At 39.5% G+C, this 15,743-nt stretch overlaps 1 protein-coding gene across 1 annotated transcript in view; it reads left to right on the forward strand.

Annotated features, from left to right (window-relative positions):
- Positions 1 to 12,019, forward strand: part of LOC134396488 (zinc finger protein 721-like) — a 36,211-nt gene extending 24,192 nt beyond the window's left edge. The window contains exon 8 of the mRNA XM_063123010.1: positions 9,551 to 12,019. Within this exon, the coding sequence (XP_062979080.1) occupies positions 9,551 to 11,173 (1,623 nt within the window). The 3' untranslated portion in view covers positions 11,174 to 12,019. The remainder of the gene's footprint in view (positions 1 to 9,550) is intronic.
- The last annotated feature ends 3,724 nt before the right edge of the window (positions 12,020 to 15,743 follow it).

Here is a 15,743-nt window from a genome sequence, read left to right on the forward strand (position 1 = left end):
ATTTCAAAAGGGTGATTATGGATAAAAAGATAAAGGTATCAACACTCAATGTTAAAGGTTTAGGGGCAGTCGTGAAAAGGAAGAGAATAGAACAAATGCTAAATAAAGAGGGATCAGATATTATAATGATCCAAGAGACACACCAAGGCTCCGAGAATTCGAATATGATAAAATTAAAGTGGTTAGCCTATTATGAAAAATCATTAGGGACATCAAAAAAAAATGGAGTGGCCACTTTGATTTCAAAAAAAAGTGGGTTTATATTAGAAGAGGTAAAAAAGGATGATAAGGGTAGATATCTTATGTTAAAAGGTAAAATTGAGGGAAAGGTTTATACTTTGATTAATGTTTATGCCCCAAATGAGAGGCATAGAGAATTTTTTATAAAGCTGTTCAAAGAAATAGAAGAATTTAAGGAGGGGTGTGCATTATTAGCTGGGGATTTTAATATGGTTATGGATAATAAAAGGGACAGGTCAAATCCCACTAATGCTGAAAAGAGGAACAATATGACTATATTGAATAAATTAGTAAAAGAAAATGATTATTTAGATTCGTGGCGCTTACTTTACGGGAATAGGCCTGGTTTTTCATATTTTTCCCCAGTTCATCATACATACTCCAGGATAGATTATATATTTGTTTCAAAAGACTTTGCAACGAGGATTTGTAAAATGGAAATGGGGGTAATAAAAGTAACCGATCATGCCTTGTTAAGTTTAGAATTTACAGTTAAGAAAGATTATAAAGAGGCATATAGATGGAAGTTGAACACAAAGATATTGAAATACAATAAAATAGTAGATAAAATTCGGAAGGAACTGTCGGAGGCATGGGAAATTAATGAAAAAGGAGGAACAGCTGGGTCAGTCATTTGGGACACCATGAAGGCTGTAGCAAGAGGAATCTGTATTAGAGAAACATGTAGTTTAAAAAGACAACAATGTGCAGAACAGGAAAAGTTAGAGATAGAAATTAAAAACTTGGAGGAAAGATATTGGCGAAGTAAAGATAAATATAAATTAGTGGAAATACAAGCTAAGAAGAAACAATTAGAAAACTTAAATATAGAAGAGATTCAAAAGAATTTAATGTATATGAAAAGGGAATATTTTGAAAACAGTGACAAGAACTCGAGGTTGCTTGCCAAGCTCACACAAAAAGAAAAAGGGAGGAATGGGATAGAAACGTTGAAAGATAGTCGAGGGAATTATTGTCATGCAATGAAAGCTAAAATAAAAATTTTTCAGGAATTTTATCAGGAATTGTACAAGGGTAAAGAAATTCAACAAGAAAAGGTGGAGGAGTATATTGGAAGGTTTATAAAGAAGGAAATAAAATCAGAATATAAGGAGTTAATGGAGTCAGTAATAACTCAAACAGAAGTTGAAGAAGTTATTGATAAGTTAAAAGTGGGTAAATCACCAGGAGCAGATGGTTTGGGTCCAGAATATTATAAGGTCTTCAAAGATTGTTTAGTTCCAAAATTAATGGAACTTTATAATAGGATATTATCAGGAGAGAAGATACCTGAATCATGGGAACATTCAGTGATAATTCTGATCCCAAAACCAGATAAAGATTTGACTAATCCTGATTCTTATAGACCTATTTCTTTAATAAATCAGGATGCTAAAATTTTTACATCTATTATGGCCAAACGATTAAATAAATTTTTGGCAGAATATATAGGAGCAGATCAATGTGGGTTTGTGGTAGGAAGACATATGCATAATTTAGTGGGCAGAGTTTTAAATGTAATAAATGTAATAAAAAAAGCAAATATTAAGGCAGGTATTATGGCATTAGATATTTTTAAAGCTTTTGATTGTGTGAGCTGGCAGGCACTAAAGAGTATTATAGATAAATTGGGATTTGGAAATAAATTTAAAAATGTAATAGAACAGTTATATTCCCAAAATACGGCGGTAGTGGTGGTAAATGACGGACTTACTGAAAAGATACGACTAGCCAGAGGAACAAGACAAGGATGTCCGCTCTCGCCGGTCCTTTTTGTAATGGTTATGGAAGTTTTGGCGAAGGCACTAAGGGAAGATAAAGAATTAGAAGGAATTGGAGAGGTAAGGGAGATAAAGCTAAACATGTTTGCGGATGATACTTTATTGACCATTAAGAATCCATTAAGAAAATTAGAAAGAATTAAATATCAGTTGAGGGAATTTGAGGAAATTACAGGGTTAAAAATAAATTGGTCTAAATCAGAGATGATGTTGTTTAACTATACTAAGAAGGAAGAAAAGGATTGGGAATTTAAGGGGATGGAATTGAAAGTTAAGAATGAGATTAAATACTTGGGAATTAAAATTACAAAAAATCTAGAGAATTTAGAAAGGGAAAATTTAACGAGGTTAAAGAAGGAGGTATTAGAGAAATTGGAGAAATATAAAAGATTAAATTTATCTTGGTTTGGGAGAATAGCTTTGATAAAAATGAAGATACTAGCTAAAATTAATTTCGTATTTAGGATGCTACCTATAAAAATATCAGAAACCGAGATAAAAAGTTGGCAAAATATTATTAATAAATATTGTAATGGAGAAAAGAGAGCAAGAGTGAATAAAAATAATTGGTACCTAAGCCAAAAAAAGGGGGGAATGGGTCTCCCAAACATAAAATTATACTACGTAGCAAATAGATTAAGACATGTTGTAGAAGCAATTATGGGAGTAGGAGATATATACTGGATGGAAGAAAAAATCATAAGTAAGGTAGAGATGAATCTGGAGAATGTTTTTTTTAAAGATGGAGGAAGAAAATGGGTTGGAAGTATAGATAATCCACTCCTGAGGACTCAATGGGAAATTTGGAGCAAATTTAAAGGGAAGCTGCTTCCGAGCAACTCTCCCTTAGCACCGATAATAATGTTAAAGAATTTCCCAGAGGATCTAAAGGGTAGATTATGTAAAATATTAAAAGAGAAAAATAAAATAAAATTAAAGGATTGGGTAAGTGATATTAAAACAAGAGAAGATATGGAAAATTTGTTAAAGGAGAAGAAGCTATCTTGGCTAGAATATGGTCAATTAGAACAATGGAATAAAAAGTGGATTAAAGATAATAGAATGTGCAGAAAGATGACGAGGTTTGAAGAATTAGTAGTAAGTAAGGAGAAAGGAAAAGGAGGTAGTATAGTTTCAAAAGGATTAATGAGTGAAATATATAAAATATTGTTAGAGAAGGAGTTTAGAGAGAATACAGAGAAAGTGATTTGGGAATCAGATTTGAAGATACAAATAGGGCGACAGAGCTGGGAGGGACTATGGAAACAAAGAGTGTTGAGAAGTTTATCAGTAAGAATAAAGGAGAATTATTTTAAAATTTTATGGAGGTGGTACCTAACCCCGGTTAGATTGAACAAGATAAGTGATCAACATTCAGCAAATTGTTGGAGAGGATGTGGGGAAAAAGGAACGTATTTACATATGTGGTGGCAATGCAAATATGTACAAAGATTATGGAAGATGGTGTTCTCAGAAATTGAAGAAATAGTGGGAATGAAAATAGAACAAACACCAAAAATAGCATTGCTGTCACTATTTGAAGATATAAAGTGTGGAAAAGGAACTATAGAGCTGATATCGAGTTTGTTGGTTGCAGCACGATTGATGATAGCTAGGAACTGGAAGATCCAAGGGGAATATTCTATTGAGGAGTGGTATAAAGTAGTATGGGATATAGCCATTAATGATAAACTGACATGTAATATTAAGTGGAGAAAAGGCGTAACTAAAATAAATGAGTTCGAAGGAATTTGGAAACAGTTCCTAGTGTTCGTGTTTACTAAGGGAAATGGGAAACCACCATCAGAAGAAACGATTAGATTTTGGACTCAAGAATGATCCCGAGGTGGGGGGTGCACTTTTATGTTAAGAATGAAAATGTTGTAGTGTGATAAGGCATATGTAATAGTTTTTGATATTTGTACTCAACAATTATTCAATATGTATGAAGCAGATATTTGATGTATTTCTTTTTCTTATTGTGTTTGTTTCAATTATATTTTGGAAATGTTCATTTATGTTTATATAGTGTTGAAAATGAATAAAAATTATTAAAAAAAAAAAAAAAAAAAAAAAGAATTTAATAAGCATGGATCCAAGCCAGACAGTTTACAGAATTCAGTCCAGCCTCTAACTTAAGGACAGCTCCAGAGACACATTTGGGAACACCAAATAACACCCTAAGGAAAGATGTGAAAGCTGCTTTGTGGGTCGAGCTTGGTTAAAGTTGAGGTATAAATGTATTTATTTATTTGATTTATTTGATTTATTTATTAAATTAATATGCCGCCCCATCGCTGAAGCTCTCTGGGTGGTTTACAAAAGTTAAAAACAGTGAACATTAAAAAGTGTACAAAATTTAAAACCATCAAATATATATAAAAGAACAGTATAAAACAACAATATCCATTTAAGCAACAACAGTTCTGGGGTCTATTAAGAAAACAAACAAACTTAAGCATATGTTGTTAAATGCTGCTAAATGCCTGGGAGAAGAGAAAGGTCTTGACCTGGTGCCGAAAAGATAACAATGTTGGCACCAGGCAAGCCTCATCGGGGAGATCATTCCAGAATTGGGGGGCCACCTCTGAAAAGGCCCTCTCCCTTGTTGCCAACCTCTGAGCTTCCCTTGGAGTAGGCGCTCGGAGGAGGACCTTAGATGTTGAGCGCAGTGTATGGGTAGGTTCATGTCCAGAGAGGTGTTCCATCAGGTATTGTGGTCCCAAGCCGTGTAAGGCTTTATAGGCTTGTAATAAACAACTGGGAACCAATAAAATGTCGCCGTGTAGAGTGCTTCTGTTCAGAGCTTCACCAACTCTGGCCCTCACTGGGCTCTTTAGGGATTTCATTTTTCTTCAATTGGGGATATTTATTTATTTATTTTTGCATGTGGGTGTCGCTACGGCCCAACCTCAGCTATATTAATTCCACTGGTTTATATAGGCAGTCTTCACTTCTGTCTTTGGAGACATTTAAACATAGTTTCTTAATGTGAAACTCTATACAGTATCTTCAAACAGAGGGAAATGGAATATACAATGATTTATTGACCAGTCTGTCTGACATCAATACCTGGGAAGATTCTACAGCAGATTCTACATTCATTTTTCATTGGGTTATTTTTTTTTTTCCTAGGTTGGGAAACGCTGAGAAAATATTATACCTTGACACCAGCATGCTTTTTGTCAAATTGCCCCATGATGCTGCAAAAAAAAAAGGGGGGGATATAATTACAGGTCACATCAGTAGAAGTATAATTTCAAAATCACAGTCTTTTCCACATCGGTCAAATTTACTTTGAATACTGTGGACATCACACTTAAGAAGGATTCCGATAAATTGGAACAAGTTCAGGGACAGACAACAAAGATGACCAGAGACAAGAAACTTAGACCTACAAAGAAAGATGAAAGGAACTGGGTATATTCTGCCTTGAGAAGATAAGATTGAGAGGGGAATATGATAGCACTTTTCAAGAACTTAAAGTGTTGTCACATATAAGAGGGCCACAGCCTGTTCTTTATCATAGAATCATAGAATAGCAGAGTTGGAAGGGGCCTACAAGGCCATCAAGTCCAACCCCGTGCTCAATGCAGGAATCCACCCTAAAGCTTCCCTGACAGGTGGTTGTCCAGCTGCCTTTTGAAGGCCTCTAGTGTGGGAGAGCCCACCACCTCCCTAGGTAACTGATTCCATTGTCGTACTGCTCTAACAGTCAGGAAGTTTTTCCTGATGTCCAGCTGGAATCTGGCTTCCTTTAACTTGAGCCCGTTATTCCGTGTCCTGCACTCTGGGAGGATCGAGAAGAGATCCTGGCCCTCCTCTGTGTGACAATCTTTTAAGTATTTGAAGAGTGCTCTCATGTCTCCCCTCATTCTGCTCTTCTCCAGGCTAAACATGCCCAGTTCTTTCAGTCTCTCTTCATAGGGCTTTGTTTCCAGACCCCTGATCATCCTGATTGCCCTCCTCTGAGCACGCTCCAGCTTGTCTGCGTCCTTCTTGAATTGTGGAGCCCAAAACTGGACGCAATACTCTAGATGAGGCCTAACCAGGGCCGAATAGAGAGGAACCAGTGCCTCACATGATTTGGAAGCTATACTTCTATTAATGCAGCCCAAAATAGCATTGGCCTTTCTTGCAGCCATATCGCACTGTTGGCTCATATTCAGCTTGTGATCTACAACAATTCCAAGAACCTTCTCGTTTGTAGTATTGCTGAGCCAAATATCCCCCGTCTTGTAACTGTGCCTTTGGTTTCTATTTCCTAGATGTAGAACTTGGCATTTATCCCTATTAAATTTCATTCTGTTGTTTTCAGCCCAGCACTCCAGCCTCTCAAGATCACTTTGTAGTTTGTTTCTGCCTTTTATTTATTTCTGTCTTTTATTTCTGTCTTTTATTCTATTATTTATTTTATTTATTATTGCACATATATCCTGCCTTTTTTCCTCCAAAGAACACAAGGCGGCATACATAAGGCTCCTCCTCTCCATTTTATCCTCACAACAACAACCCTGTGAGGCGGGTTGGGCTGAGAGTCTGCAACTGGCCTAAAGTCACCCAGTGGGTTTCCTTGGCCGAGTGGGGACTAGAACCCGGATCTCATGACTCCCAGCCCAACACTTTAGCCACTTTGCCACACTGGCTCTTCTGATACCTCCCTGTTGTGCATGAACGGTACAGTTTGGGCTTCATTTTTGCAACTACGCTTTAACTTGAACTAGAAATTAAATATAAGGAAAGTAAAATGAATCTTGCTTTCACCTTTTGTTTACCGCACAGGAGATGGACAAAGGATGAGGAAAATACGTGTCAGCTCATCTCTTCATTGCGATCTGCTTGGAACAGTTTCTGGGAGACTGGATCAGGTAGGGCGTGTGATCAGTGAGGTGTTGTCTTTTCCTCCTCTGTAACTCCTGCACATCTACCTGGGCCTGAAAGAATCTGTCCTTGTTCCCTTTGCTCCTGTCAACATTGCCCACTAAGGAGACTGTGAATGCCTTGCATAAAGGCTTCAATCTTGTAGGGCCAATGTGATGGTATAATGACAGCACTTCTCCGTTTTCACCGGCTGGCAGTTTGTATCTTGACCCAATTCTAAGTCCTTCTTTTAAGCTTTAAAACCTTAAACCACTTGGGGCCAGGTTACTTACCCTGGCATGAAGGGTAGGTAAATACCATTGCGGCCTTGTTCCAGGTTCCCAAGGTGAGGGGCTACAAGAGAGAGGGCCTTTTCAGTGGTGGCACCCTGTCTGTAGAAGTCTCTCCCCAGAGAGGCTTTCCTGGCGCCTCTGTTGTGGCCTTTCTGGCACCAGGTAAAGACCTTTTTATTCCCTCAAGCATTTTCAGAACTGTTTTGTGTGCTTTTTTTTTTACTCTGGCCTTCTGCTGATTTTAATTTGGTTTGATAATATTGTAATGGTTTTATTCTTTGTTACTGCTATTACCTTAGAGTAATGTAAGCCTATGTGGCAGGGTTTTGCTATTTTATTGTTTTACTCTGTACGGCACCATGTACACTGATGGTCCTATATAAATAATAATAATAATAATAATAATAATAATAATAATAATAATAATAGTAGTAGTAGTAGTAGTAGTAGTAGTAAATGTTTGTGCTGGAGTTTTTCAGTTATTGCACATCACACAAAGAAATGGGTTATTAGGTGCTTTAAAAGCACAGTTAATATGTTAAATTAATACATAGTGCAACCATGAGCTACGTCGTTTTCCTTTCTGATTGGGGTTAGAATTTTCTCCTCATGTATGATGTTTCTTCTTTCAGGTGACCTTTGAGGAGGTGGCTGTCCATTTTAACCAAGGGGAGTGGGCTCTGCTGGATCCGGACCAAAGAGCCCTGCACAGAGAAGTCACCGAAGAGATTTGTGACATCATGGCCTCTCTGAGTAAGGCTTTTCCTTCTTTGTTGTGATTGATAAATTCACTTTCCAAGAGCTAAAAGTTCATTGCAGCCTCCTCCTGCACTCTTGCTACGTTAGCAAGCATTGTCCTCCTCTTCCTATCTGGGTAGCTTCTGAGATCTCTTCTGAGGACACTCTTAGTACATAGGCATTGCTCAAGGACACAGTGTCTTTGTGATGTCTGGTTGGGTGTGAATTGCTGCTTCTTCGCTCACTTTTGGTGGAAGTGGAATTCTCCAAGGCTCCAATATCAGACACATACTTCAGGCTATCAGCACTGAACTACTGGACTGGCCCAAAGTCCATCTAGTCCAGCATGTGGCTTTCCACATGTGTCAGCGGAGGCCCCCAGGGAGTCCACAAACAAGGCAGGAAGGCCTTATCTTCCTCCCGATCATCAAAAGGTGGGGTAGCTATCTAATAAAACATGGGAAAAGTGATAATTCATTTCCCTGTATATTCCCTTTCATAGAAAATTAACACTTGGGCAAATTTACCTACATTCCTGACTGTTAGAGCAGTACGACAATGGAATCAGTTACCTAGGGAGGTTGTGGGCTCTCCCACACTAGAGGCATTCAAGAGGCACCTGAACAACCATCTGTCAGGTATGCTTTAGGGTGGATTCCTGCATTGAGCAGGGGGTTGGACTCGATGGCCTTGTAGGCCCCTTCCAGCTCTGCTATTCTATGATTCTATACATCTGTGCAGTAAAGTTTGCTCTGATTGTCAGCACTATTCCAAAGTCCTTCATTCCCTTCAAGCAAAGCACAGAGTCTGCCACTGAGCTGTGGGTCCCTCCTGCTATATCCTCTCCATCTTTAAGAGAGCAGAGCAGAACACTTGGAGTTTTTCAATTTAAATACGTAACAACACCCATTGAGCATTTTACATGGAAAGTGTTGCGGAGGGATTATAGTGTTATCAAATAAATAAATTCATTTAGAGATCCTGGCTGGCCTGAGACTGCAAAAAGCCTTATTTTGAGAACTGCAGCTCAGTGTCTATGGACTGCAATCTACTTACCAGTTCATGCAAACCAGCATAATATGTTTAATACAAACACAGATATTTAATTTATTAATTGATTGATTGATTGATTAAACCATGTTGACTCCGTTCTCCAGCTGAAAGGAACAAGACAGCTTTTGTAAAGTGGCTGACAATCTAAAAGACGCAACACAAAGGGAAAAGGCCAATGGTGAGAGAAAAGGGGGAGAACAATCTTAAAGTTGTAAAGTTCATACAACAACTATCTTTTATGGAAACAATTGAGGGAGAGGAAGGGACTTGATGGAGCTGGCCTCGTCTTTCCCTCCACTCCAGTCTAATGGAATCGCTCTTACAAGACAACTGTTAACTAACAGAGGTATTGCTTTGATTTCAGGGTCTGTTTCCTTCATGGCCTCTTCTCAGTTGTCTCTCCCCTTTTCAGGAGGCAATGGGTATGTCAGTGAGAATGAAGGAGAAGTACGCAAGGCGTCATTGGCAACAGCGAGAAATGAAGCACAAAACCATAGAAGGAATGAAGCCCCTGTTTCTCAGGACGGTGATAGCTGCGAAATCTCAGTCCAAGAAATAATACACAAAGGAAAAGAGAGAATTCACACAGGAGAGAAACCATTTAAATGCTGTGAGTGTGGGAAAAGCTTCCATCAGAACTCACAACTTATTTCACACCAAAAAAATCACAGAAGGAAAAGACCATTTAAATGCTTGGCGTGCGGAAAGAGCTTCCCTCGGAACTCATGCCTTATTTTACATCAAAGAATTCACACAGGAGAGAAACCATTTAAATGCTTAGAGTGTGGAAAGAGCTTCAGTCATAACTCAAACCTTATTCAACACCAAAGAATTCACACCGGAGAGAAACCATTTAAATGCTTAGAGTGTGGAAAGCGCTTCCATCAGAGTTCATACCTTACTGCACACCAAATAATTCACACAGGGGAGAAACCATTTAAATGCTCAGAGTGCAGAAAGAGCTTCAATTGGAGTGGAAACCTAATGAGACACCAAAAAAATCACACTAGAGAGAAACCATTTAAATGCTTGGAATGTGGAAAGAACTTTAGCCAAAGTTCACAACTAATGACACACCAAAAATATCACACAGCAGACAACTCATTTAAATGCTCAGAGTGTGGAAAGAGCTTCAGTCATAACTCAAACCTTATTCAACACCAAAGAATTCACACCGGGGAGAAACCATTTAAATGCTTGGAGTGCGGAAAGAGCTTCCGTCAGAGTTCACACCTTACTGTACACCAAAGAATTCACACAGGAGACAACCCGTTTAAATGCTTGGAGTGCGGAAAGAGCTTCCATCAGAGCTCAGAACGCATTTCACACATAAGAAATCACAGAAGGGGAAAACCATTTAAATGCTTGCCGTGTGGAAAGCGCTTCCGTTGGAACTCATGCCTTATTCAACACCAAAGAATTCACACAGGAGAGAAACCATTTAAATGCTTGGAGTGCGGAAAGAGCTTCCGTCAGAGTTCACACCTTACTGCACACCAAACAATTCACACAGGAGACAACCCGTTTAAATGCTTGGAGTGCGGAAAGAGCTTCCATCAGAGTTCACACCTTACTGCACACCAAATAATTCACACAGGAGACAACGTGTTTAAATGCTCCGAGTGTGGAAAGAGCTTCAATTGGAGAGCAAGCCTAATGAGACACCAAAATAATCACATGAAACCATTCAAATGCTTGGAGTGTGGAAAAAGCTTCAGTCAGAAGTCAACCCTTATTGGACACCAAAAAATTCACACAGGGGAGAAACCATTTAAATGTTTGGAGTGCGGAAAGAGCTTCCGTTGGCGCCCGTACTTTATTTTACACCAAAGAATTCACATGAAGGAGAACTCATTTAAATGTTCAGAGTGTGGAAAGATCTATACAAGGAGATGCTTCCTTATTTCACATCAAAAGAAATGTCACACAGCGGGCAGTGGTAGCGTCGCCAAACGGGAACGGCAGCTTAGGGCCATAGCTCCACGCCCCATAATAACTGTAAAAGCACAAGACATTCGTCAAAATCCTGGGAATCAACATCAGTTAATGCAAACCCCTAAGACGTGCAACAGGAAACTACTGGCATACGGGAGAGAGATTGAAAATAGTATTTTGGTGCCAGAAGGCACTCTGATACTTCTGAACTGTCAGACGACAACCCAAGTGTGGTACCTGAACAAGTTCATCACAGTGAAGCAGAAGCCATAGGATCCATCAGATCAGACCTTTTAATAACAAACCCTGAGGTTACACGGTGAGCTACTAGGAACTTTCCCCATTTGAACAAGGAACGCATTGTTTCAGGCATATATGAAATAATATCCTTTATAACACTAAACCTTAGCTGTTTACAGTTTTACAGTCATTTGATGAAATGATCTCAAATGCAGTATGACAGATACAGAATTGTCCTGTATTTGTCATAAAAACAACAACAACTATGAGGTCAATCTTGGCCAAATTTCAGAAAAGTAGTCTTAAGTCTTATTCTCAGGTGGCATTTTGCCCCTATTCAACTCATCTGCATCACAGGTGCATCCTCTGGGACATGTTGGTGAGGGTACAGGTAGGTAGGTACCTACTTCTGCCACGGTCTGGTAGTATCTTGTACAAGCTTACAAACTGAATCAGGTTTGATTCCAAAACAAACATTCATTTTTAGGTCCCAACTTGCTTTGCTGAACATTTTTGTGGCCATGAATAATGACAATCTCTATAAAGACTCGATTACTTCCTTGTTAGTAGCTGACTCGAAATAGCCAAAAGATGGAAAGACAGCACACGTATCCCAAAGAAATCATGGTTCAGGAGACTATGGGACACAGCCTTTGCAGAAAGGTTATCCAAGAAGATAATTATTCAGCGGTCCAGAGGACAGTTACACATAGTGGTATTTTGGTCTTTTTGGTATAACTATTCTGTATGCGAGAAATAACAGTGACACAGACCAATTCCACCTTCCCACAGGAGTATATTGCAAAATCAATTTGGACGATTTTCACAAATGTCTCCCCTAGATAGCATGTATAGTTGTAAGATAACCTCTTCACATGTTTTCTTGTTTTAAAGTTGTATGTTATGTTGTCTTAATAAAACAAAACATTCATGCATTAAAATTGATGTGAATGTTTAGAGCAGAGTTGAGCAAACTTTGGAAGGTCTTTAGCCAAATTAGGGGTGAGCATGTTTGAGAAGTCCGGGGGGTCACTTTAGGCCCCCAAACCCTTCACACATTTTAGCTGCCCCAAACCCTGCACACTCTTGCGGGTGCTGAAAGGGGAGAATGAAGGGGGGAAAGGAAATAGCTGAAACGGAGCACCAAAAGGGTCAAAATTGCCTTTTTTGCAAGGCTCCCTTCCTAGAACTCTGAAATAAAAGCTTTTCTTTTCAGGGGAGAGATGTGGGGCTTGGAGCTGATGAGGGATTCAATCTTTACTTCTGAGTAGAGATGCAAAGACTTGTCCCACTTAGTTCTGTGGTTTATAATGTGTAAGCAAAAATGGGTTGGAGGGAGAAGCGCCAAACGTATGTACATAAAGAGAGAGAGACTGGCTCTGGTGCTGGTGAAAAAAATCTTTTATATTTTTTAAAATTATTTTTCTTGTTAATTTTTTTTTTTAGAAACTTCACGGATATCCCAACGTTTCGGATGGTGACAATCCTTCAGGGGCTGTTTTTAAAAGTTGGCTGATAAGTGTCCACAGTGAAGTAGTTTGTCTCGAAGCTGTGCTGCCGGTTTCTTTCGAGGGACTTGGCAGTTTGGAGAGGGAACGCCCTCGAAAGAAACCGCCAGCACAGCTTCAAGGCAAACTACTTCACTGTGGACGCTTATCAGCCGACTTTGTAAAACAGCCCCTAAAGAAGGATTGTCACAATCCGAAACATTGGGCTATCCGTGAAGTTTCTAAAACAAAAAAATTAACAAGAAAAATTAAAAAATATAAAAGAGCTTTTTCACCAGCACCAGAGCCAGTGTCTCTCTCTTTTTATAATGTGTAAGCAGCTGTTCTTGGCCCTGCCCACTCTGCCTTTGGCCACACCCCCAGATGCTGTGCCCCACCCCCAGACATTTATCAGATGGGACCGAAAAGAAGTTCCTCACCTCTGATCTAAGTGTGCAAGTCTGCAACTTGGTACTCTGGGATTCATCACTCTCTCTAGAAGGCACAGGCAACTTCTATAGTGAGGAATGCTGTGGCGGTACCCACCTTTCTGTCCCTTAGGTATGTCTGCCTTTGTATGTCTAGTGAGTGCAGAATGTTTGACTGAGTGGGTGTGGCTGATGATGCTGTGAGAGAGGGGGAGGGAGGAGTATAAATACCGTATTTCTTCGATTCTAAGACACCATCGATTCTAAGACGCACACTAATTTCAGTACCACCAACAGAAAGAAAGCTTTGATTCTAAGAAATAATAAACGCACCCGTGATTCTAAGATGCACCCTGTTTTAAGAGATGTTTATATGGGGGGGAAAGTGCGTCTTAGTATCGAAGAAATACAGTAGGTTTGGCTGAGGGGAACTTGAGATTGTTTTAAATATAAAAATAAGCAGGTTTGATCTATATTTAAATACCAAAGACCTGTTAAATTCCAATAAACTTTACTTTGCGTTCTGTTACCACAAACCACATGTCAGCTCGGATTTATTACCTGCTATTTTACACAGTGTAAAAACATCTAACGATACACCAGCAGTTCAGTACCTCAACAATAGAACCTATTTATCAAAACCCTTTACCTTGTTCCCTCACCTATAGGGGAAAGGTTGTGTTGTTTTTACCCTTTCCTCAGGCTTTTCAAGAGCTGGTGCTTGGCTTGAGAAGGGTGTGCTAGCTAGGCAAGGCCTTCTGTCTGTGGTCGGTGCTGTCGCAAATGGCTTTAATCAGCTCTGGCTCATATCCCAGTTGCAACCCTGTCTTGATGGATAACCTGTCTTCAGTCATCCATGCTCTGATAACTTCCCATTTGAACTGCTGCAAAGTACAATTCAAAGACAGTTCAGGTGATGCAGAATATTGCGACGAGAGGTTTGACTTGGATCAAGTATTGTGAATATACTGTGCTGGTCACTTCTGGCCTTCGCTCCTTTCCAATTCATTTCTGAGACCAGTTCAAAGAGCTGGATTTTAACTATAAAGCACAACATAGCTTGGAATCTTTGTAACTGAGGTACCATGTTAAAAAGTCCCAAGAAAACACAAAGATCTTTGCCTAGTGCCCTCCATCTGAAGTGTGGAAGGTGGCTATTAAAGGCAGGGGTTTTCCTTGGTGGGCACCACCTGATTGTGAGCCGTGTCCCTAGAAAATGCCTGCCTGGCAAACACCCTTTTTATTCACTCAGCATTTTTTTAAAAAAGATAAACGTATTTTTAAACTTCTGCAACGTTCCTTGAAAGTTGATCTATTGTTTTCAGTTTAATATTAACGTTACTTTAATCTCTGGCATTGTTTAACCTTAAAAACAAAAAGTGTATGGGATGCTTGTAACTCCCCACATAAGTTTTTATTCACTATTCCTTTGGTTAGGCCTCATCTAGAGTATTGCGTCCAGTTCTGGGCTCCACAATTCAAGAAGGATGCAGACAAGCTGGAGCATTTTCAGAGGAGGGCAACCAGGAGGATCAAGGGTCTGGAAACAAAGCCCTGTGAAGAGAGATTGAATCAACTGGGCATGTTGAGTCTGGAGAAGAGAAGATTGAGGGGAGACATGATAGCACTCTTCAACACGGAATAATGGGCTCAAGTGACTGAAAGCCAGATTCCGCCTGAACATCAGGAAAAACTTCCTGACCGTTAGAGCAGTACGACCATGGAACCAGTTACCTAGGGAGGTTGTGGTCTCTCCCACACTAGAGTCCTTCAAGAGGCAGCTGGACAACCATCTGTCAGGGGGTTGGACTCGATGGCCTTGTAGGCTCCTTCCAACTCTGCTATTCTATGATTCTATACTATTGTTACTTGTTTGTAGAAAGTTCTGAGCATGTGAAGAGTCGCTTTGTTTCAGTTAGCTGCAAACCAATACAAGCTCAGTGCTTTTTAAGATTATTATCTAACAGAATTTGCAATCTTTTTCTTTTATGTATATAAAGACGGGATGTACCAGCTGTTGTGTGGCATGGAAAGGTGTGTGTGTGTGTGTGTGTGTGTGTATATGTGTGTGTGTGTGTGTGTGTGTATATATATGTGTGTGTGTGTGTGTGTGTGTGTATATATATGTGTGTGTGTGTGTGTATATATATATATGTGTGTATATATATATATATGTGTGTGTGTGTGTGTATATATATATGTGTGTGTGTGTGTGTGTGTGTGTGTGTGTGTGTATATATATATATCTTCTAGGCTTCCCCCTCCTTTCTGTGTAGCCTCTCATCTTCCACATCTCTTTGTTTGGCTGTCTGTGAAACCTGGTTGCTTGGCTTAGGGTGACAGGGCTCCTGTGTCTTTAACAGTTGCATAGAAAAGGGAATTTCAGCAGGTATCATTTGTATATATGGAGAACTTGGTGAATTTCCCTCTTCATCACCACAGTTAAAGCTGCAGGAGCGATACTCGAGTGACCAGATTTAAAAGATGTACTAGCTGTTGTGTGGCATGGAAGAGTGTGCATTTCTGTGTGTATATATATATAAAGCTTCCAGGCTTCCCTCTCACTTCTTTCTGTGTGGTCTCTCATCTCCCATAGCTCTTTGTCTCGCTGTCTGTGAAGCCTCCTGGTTGCTTGGCTGGAACCTGATGCACCCAGACTTCGGAATGGGTGGGGAGAAGTGCAGGCAG

This window comes from Elgaria multicarinata, chromosome 3 (assembly GCF_023053635.1).
Source record: "Elgaria multicarinata webbii isolate HBS135686 ecotype San Diego chromosome 3, rElgMul1.1.pri, whole genome shotgun sequence".
Lineage (NCBI taxonomy): Eukaryota > Metazoa > Chordata > Lepidosauria > Squamata > Anguidae > Elgaria > Elgaria multicarinata.